The sequence below is a fragment of the Macrobrachium nipponense genome, chromosome 26 (genome assembly GCF_015104395.2).
Source record: "Macrobrachium nipponense isolate FS-2020 chromosome 26, ASM1510439v2, whole genome shotgun sequence".
Lineage (NCBI taxonomy): Eukaryota > Metazoa > Arthropoda > Malacostraca > Decapoda > Palaemonidae > Macrobrachium > Macrobrachium nipponense.
In genome coordinates, this window is record NC_087215.1 from 64,501,792 (window position 1) to 64,509,291 (window position 7,500).

The window sequence follows — 7,500 nt, forward strand, 5'->3', positions numbered from 1 at the left end:
TCAACAAATCTTTTCTTTAAATTGAGTAGAATTTGTTTTAGGTAAAATTATTAGTGGTTAATGGCTCAAGCAAGAGAACGAGAAATTTTGCCAATTTGTAATGGGGGAGGGCATTGTATGATGCAAGCATTGGTCGCAAAGGAACGCCTTGCTTATGAATCTTTGGTAGCCCATAGAGGATGCCAAAAGACGAGCCTGTGACAAACAATTCTTGGCAAATTTCATAATTGATAATATTTTCACTTTTCAGAGTTCTCAGGAAACGGTTAATTTCATCTTCCGTTTTAAAAATGTTGGCATAATCGGGAGATCCAATCATCTGAAACTTGGAGGAATCTTTAAGAATGATTTCCATTTTCGTAATATAGACTACTTTATTCAATAAAACAACTCCCTTACCTTTATCTGGTTTGGTGACTAAGAGGTCTTCTTTATGAGACAGTTCCTGTAGAATCTTGAAATCAGTCTTTTTTTTTTAAAAAGGGGGTCCATTAGGTCTTTAGTTTTCTGAAAGTGTTGTGTAACAGCTCAAATAAACGATTTTGGAGATGACCAAACTGGACATCAGAAGGCAGCGATTTAAGTCTGTGAAAAATAGATTCTAAGGGCAAAAAAAAAAACTTTGTTGCAAGACTCAGACCTGTTCATGACCAGCTTCGATGTAGAATCCTTATTTACTAGTGTACCCGTGGAGGAAACTATCAATATCATTTTAAACAAGCTTTTTCCCGAACCCGACAGTATTTTTTGGTTTTAACCGTACGTTTATAAGACTCTTTTAAGCCTGGCAGAGCTGGATACAGCCTTTATTTTCAACGGTAAGTTGTACAAGCAGGTTGACGGCATGGCGATGGGAAGTCCTCTCGGTCCTACTTTTGCCAACATTTTCATGTGCTCCCTGGAGGAACACTTCTTGGATGACTGTCCCTTGTCTTGCCGCCCCCTTTTCTATGTAAGGGATGTTGACGATACCTTTGCCCTTTTTAGACGTAATTATGATGCTGATTCCTTTCTTGAGTTTTTAAATGTACAACATTCCAACGGTAGGTTTACCCTGGAAAAAGAAAATGAAAATCAGCTTTCTTATTTAGACGTCCATGTTTTAAGACGACGTAATATTTTTAACCAAGATCTTTAGGAAAAGAACTTTTACGAGCTTAGAGTAAATTTTTTTTTTATAGTTTTTGTTCTTTTAACTTTAACATTGATTCTGTTTTTACTCTCCTTCACAGGGCTCTGTCGCTAACTTTTGATTGGTTTTGTATTCCAAGATGAGATCGTCTTTTTATGCGAATATTGAAAAAAAAACTGCTTCTTGTCTGAACTGATCTTTAAGATACTTCGCCTGCTTCTAGACAAGTACTTCTCCCTCAAACCAACAATCTGCAATGTTCCTAAATTGAATTTTTATGCCAACTTTCCGTTTTTATTGGATGACACTTTTTGAAAAACCTTCCCACAACATATCCAAAATAAGTTTGGATCTATTAAGGTTCACTTGATACCTATTTATCCTGTTACCATTGGGTCATTATTGAAGTTCAAAGATCGTTTCCGCCCTTATATGTCCTCCGGGTGTGTGTATAGCTATACGTTCCCTAAATGTAATTTAGGAACTTATATTGGATCCACCAGGAGGCTTCTGAAGGTACGCATAGACTCTCATCGTGTAGTAAGCTATAGGACAGGCAGCAAAATTGCAAACCCATAGATTAGAAATCATTCCAGAATATATAAAACTTCGATTGAAAATAAGGACTTTTCAGCTGTAGGGCGATTTTCCAATAGCCATGAATTGACAATTTTAGAATCGTTAATGACCAAACGACTCGTCCCCTTGTTGAACAGCCAAACCTCTGCTGGCACAGTGTGCCTCTCTTAGTCTTTGATTTTTCTCTCCAGTCTTGACATTGCCTCTGTACAGGTTGGTCAAACTCTGTTTAACCTTTGAATTTCTAAATTTTTTATGTAGTATTTTCATTCTATTCATTTTGTTTTGCAATTTTTAAGTTGTTATTTTAGTTTTTCCTTTTGATATTTTAAATTTGTAGTCATTGTGCAACTTTTATTTTTAAATTTTAAATTCGTAGTCTTCTTTTAATTTATATTTTCTATTTTGTACAGCCCTCGACAATGTAATGAAGACATTACGAAACGTCGGGAATAAATTGACCCTTTTTAGCAAGTCTTTATGTCCTCCTCTTCTTATGATATATATATATATATATATATATATATATATATATATATATATATATATATATACGTATATATGTAAATTGCGTTTTTTATATAGAGATTTTATTGTAAAGTAGTAACCGTCCTGACATCCATATATAGGATGTTATGAGTTTTTTCTATTGTTACAGTCAATAAATCAATCAATGTATATATATATATATATATATGATATATATATATGTATGTATGTGTATATGTATGTATGTATATATTTGTATGTATGTGTATGTGTGTGCATATATATATATATATATATATATATATATATATATATATATATATATATATATATATCACACACACACAAGAATAACTAAGGGTTTTTTATGATATTCCACCAAATATAGTCTCGACAGTATTTAATCAAAACAAGGTTTATAGGTATGCAAGATGAAACGCCGAGTTCAAAAGAGTAGCCAGTTTAATCATGAAAGTTCACTTGTGGTAACATTCCTTAATCTCTGCCCCCGCCTATCTACAAACGCAACCAAAATCTAGAATCAGACAGAAGCAGATCACCCACGTCCTATTTTGGAGTTAGTGACGAAACATATACATTATTATCATAGATTTATATATATATATAGTATATATATATATATATATATTATATATATATATATATATCTATATATATTAAAATGTTGGGGCTCCAGATTCAAGCAAACTTTCGGAACACATACCTTTGATATATCACAGCTTCCACAGAAGTGTACTAAGTACGTCTTCGTCACATTGAACTCATAATTCAGTAGTCAATGAATTTATATATCTAAAACTAGCAAAGCGTTATATTTTATACGTATTTCCTTCCGGGTTTCTCTATAAAAAGCAGCCGAAAAGAACTGTTTTGAAGCCCTTTTCGAAGTTAAAATATTGTTTTTGTCAATTAAACGGCAAAAAGGACTTCTTGCATTTTATTCAAAGGAGAAAAATCCTGTTTTTGTCCATTTAATTGGCAAAAAACGTCAATTTTTAAAACCATTGTACGAGGCAGAAACTGTGCCTTTTTTTTTTTACCCTGTTCATGTCGTCAATACAAAACGGAACTCCTATGCGCCATAGTGTCACGCAGAGCCCCAGGAACTATAAAAATTACTGGGGAACTATAAATTAATCTCTCTCTCTCTCTCTCTCTCTCTCTCTCTCTCTCTCTCTCTCTCTCTCAGCTGGCGCCTCAGGGAAAGGTGATCTTCCCCTTGCACAAGCACGTAGCCCTGCAATGGCGGAACCTCTCCCGGCCCTCTTTGGTCTTGGTGTTGCAGAGCCAGTTGTGGAAGGCGTAGTCCAGTTCCTTGCAGTTGACCCAGAGGTCTCCGTAAGGGCACGAGTTGGTGCAGAGTTTGTCGGCCTTGCAGTGCCCTGGGCAGTCCGAGCAGGGCGTTCCGGACTTGTAGGGCTTGGAGAGTGACTCGAGGTAGTTTCCGCTGGAAGGGAAGTGCAGGATGTTTAGCCTTGATAAAACAGGAACGTTTCAAGTGACAGTTGAATTTAGGTACTGTAGTCTAGAAAAATGTTTAGTCTTTTTAAGACAGGGTAACTATTCACTTAAATACACACACACACACACACACACAACAAACTGGTGCCAAATGGCGATGGGATTGAAGTACTGTAGTCTAAAAGAGCTTGTTGTTACTGCTACGACTACTATGTATTTTATTCCTAAATCACTTGATGTCGAATACTCTGAAAATGTTTGTTTGCTTTTGGTTGTCCAGCTTTGCGATAGTCCACACACACAGACACACACACACATACATATGTGTGTGTTTGTGTGAGTGTGTCTGTTTACACGTGATTGACGAAAGTGGCGAAGCTGAACACCATAGATCGCAGGCTAAATTATTCCGTTTCAGATCAAAGCATAAAGCGTTCCATTTCCACCGAACATCAATGAGAAAAATTAAATATATTTTGCTTTCGGCTCTTTGTGACGCCGCGGCCCCGCCGGTTCATTTACATCGCCATTGCTTTGTGGCACAGAGCATCTCTCTACAGTCTCTCTATTTAACTTTATTTTTGCACGACATTGAAATTGTGAAGACTCGGTATGGTAGTTGTCAATAAATAGCTGAACAAAATGTTCGAATGGCATTCATAAAAAAAAAAAATATATTCATCTCTATTCAGGCCCGTAGCCTACCACGTTGAAAAAAAATTGAAATTTTTAGGGAACTTTATGAAAAACATTTTATCATTTTCAGTCTATTCGGTTTTGAAAAAAATTCGTTGGAATTCATTGGGACCTTTAAAGAAAATAAATTTTTTTTACCTTTCAGAGTATTCAGTTTTGAAGTAAATTCGTTGGAATTCATAGGGACTTTTAAATAAGATTTTTTTTACTACTTTCAGCGTATTTAGTTATGAAGAAAATTCGTTGGAATTCATAGGGACTTTTAGAAAAAAAAAATTCCATTTTCGGAGTATTCAGTTTTGAAGAAAATTCGTTGGAATTCAGAAGGACTTTTAAATAAGATTTTTTTTCTACTTTCATCGTATTTAGTTTTTAAGAAAATTCGTTGGAATTCATAGGGACTTTTAAATAAAATATTTTTTTTCTGTTTTCAGCGTATTCCGTTTTCTTTGGGCGCTATAATGCCTGTGAGATTCTAAGCTGTTATGAAAATGGTTTAGGGAAATCCTTGTGGCTCAAGTTCATTAGGCCAAGTGCCTCTCTTGGCTTAACTTTGGCCCATTTCGTGTTGTAAAATGGAATTTATCTTCTTGCTTTGGGCATTATTATTATTATTATTATTATTATTATTATTATTATTATTATTATTATTATTATTATTATTATTATTATTATTATTATTATTATTATTCAACAAGAAATATTCGGTGATACTGACCTATTTTTAACGATATTCCATTCTATTATGATTATTATCTTTGTTGCAATAATAATAATAATAATAATAATAATAATAATAATAATAATGATTCTGCCATTCTTTTTAACAGCATTTGCCTAAAAGAGGGTCTTCTACCAAAATGATAAAATAATAATAATGATAATGCTAATAATAAATAATAATAATAATAATTATTATTATTATTATTATTATTATTTATTTATTTATTTATTTTTTTTTTTTTTTTTTTTTTTTTTTTTTTTTTTTTTTTTTTTTTTTTTTTTTTTTTTTTTACTCTATCACAGTCCTCCAATTCGACTGGGTGGTATTTATAGTGTGGGGTTCCGGGTTGCATCCTGCCTCCTTAGGAGTCCATCACTTTTCTTACTATGTGTGCCGTTTCTAGGATCACACTCTTCTGCATGAGTCCTGGAGCTACTTCAGCGTCTAGTTTTTCTAGATTCCTTTTCAGGGATCTTGGGATCGTGCCTAGTGCTCCTATGATTATGGGTACGATTTCCACTGGCATATCCCATATCCTTCTTATTTCTATTTTCAGATCTTGATACTTATCCATTTTTTCCTTCTCTTTCTCTTCGACTCTGGTGTCCCATGGTATTGCGACATCAATGAGTGATACTTTCTTCTTGATCTTGTCAATCAACGTCACGTCTGGTCTGTTTGCACGTATCACCCTATCCGTTCTGATACCATAGTCCCAGAGGATCTTTGCCTGATCGTTTTCTATCACTCCCTCAGGTTGGTGCTCGTACCACTATTACTGCAAGGTAGCTGATGTTTCTTGCACAGGCTCCAGTGGAGGGCTTTTGCCACTGAATCATGCCTCTTTTTGTACTGGTTCTGTGCAAGTGCTGGGCATTCACTTGCTATGTGGTTTATGGTTTCATTTTTCGTATTGCACTTCCTACATATGGGAGAGATGTTATTTCCGTCTATCGTTCTTTGAACATATCTGGTTCTTAGGGCCTGATCTTGTGCTGCTGTTATCATTCCTTCAGTTTCCTTCTTGAGCTCTCCCCTCTGTAGCCATTGCCAATTGTCATCGCTGGCTAGTTCTTTAGTCTGTCTCATGTATTGTCCGTGCATTGGTTTGTTGTGCCAGTCCTCTGTTCTGTCTGTCTTTCTCCTGTCTCTGTATATTTCTGGGTCTTCGTCTACTTTTATTAGTCCTTCTTTCCATGCACTCTTTAGCCACTCGTCTTCACTGGTTTTTCAGATATTGCCCAGTGCTCTGTTTTCGATGTTGACGCAGTCCTCTATACTTAGTAGTCCTCTCCCTCCTTCCTTTCGTGTTATGTATAGCCTGTCCGTATTTGCTCTTGGGTGTAGTGCTTTGTGTATTGTCATATGTTTCCTGGTTTTCTGATCTATGCTGCGGAGTTCTGCCTTCGTCCATTCCACTATTCCTGCGCTGTATCTGATTACTGACACTGCCCATGTGTTTATGGCTTTTATCATATTTCCGGCGTTGAGTTTTGACTTGAGTAACGCCTTGAGTCTCTGTATATATTCTTTCCTGATCGTGTCCTTCATCTCTTGGTGTTTTATATCCCCTCCTTCCATTATTCCCAGGTATTTGTATCCTGTCTCATCTATGTGTTTGATGTTGCTCCCATCTGGTAGCTTTATCCCTTCAGTTCTCGTTACTTTGCCTTTTTGTATGTTGACTAAGGCGCATTTTTCTATTCCAAACTCCATCCTGATGTCCCCAGATACAATCCTTACAGTCTGGATTAGGGTATCTATTTCCTTGATGCTCTTACCATACAGCTTGATGTCGTCCATGAACATCAGATGGTTGATTCTGTTGCCTCTTTTCTTGAGTTGGTACCCGGCATCCATCTTCTGTAGTACTTTTGTCATGGGAATCATGGCTACTACGAAGAGTAGTGGGGACAGTGAGTCGCCCTGGAAGATCCCTCTCCTGATATTAACCTCTGCTAGTCTTATTCCAGAGCTTGTAAGTATTGTATTCCAGTTGCGCATTGTATTTTTGAGGAAGCTGATGGTGTTTTCCTCTGCCCCATATATTTTCAGGCATTCTATTAGCCATGTGTGTGGTATCATGTCGAAGGCTTTCTTATAGTCTATCCATGCCATGCTTAGGTTGGTTTTCCTTCTCCTACTGTTCTTCATTACCATTTTGTCTATCAGGAGCTGGTCTTTTGTGCCCCTACACTTCCTTCTGCAGCCTTTCTGTTGGTGGGGGATGGTGTTTGTCTCCTCTAGGTAGTTGTATAGCCTTTCACTGATGATACCTGTTAGTAACTTCCACATTATTGGTAGGCAGGTGATAGGCCTGTAGTTACTGGCTATATTTCCCTTACTCTTGTCTTTTTGTACTAAGGATGTTCTTCCTTTGGTCATCCATTTGGGTGCT

At 36.2% G+C, this 7,500-nt stretch overlaps 1 protein-coding gene across 1 annotated transcript in view; it reads right to left on the reverse strand.

The window, feature by feature from the left end:
- Window positions 1–2,886: 2,886 nt before the first annotated feature.
- The window catches only part of LOC135200343 (cysteine-rich secretory protein 2-like), a 58,598-nt gene continuing 53,984 nt past the window's right edge, over window positions 2,887–7,500 (reverse strand). Inside the window, exon 6 of the mRNA XM_064228921.1 lies at window positions 2,887–3,668. Within this exon, the coding sequence (XP_064084991.1) occupies window positions 3,419–3,668 (250 nt within the window). The 3' untranslated portion in view covers window positions 2,887–3,418. The remainder of the gene's footprint in view (window positions 3,669–7,500) is intronic.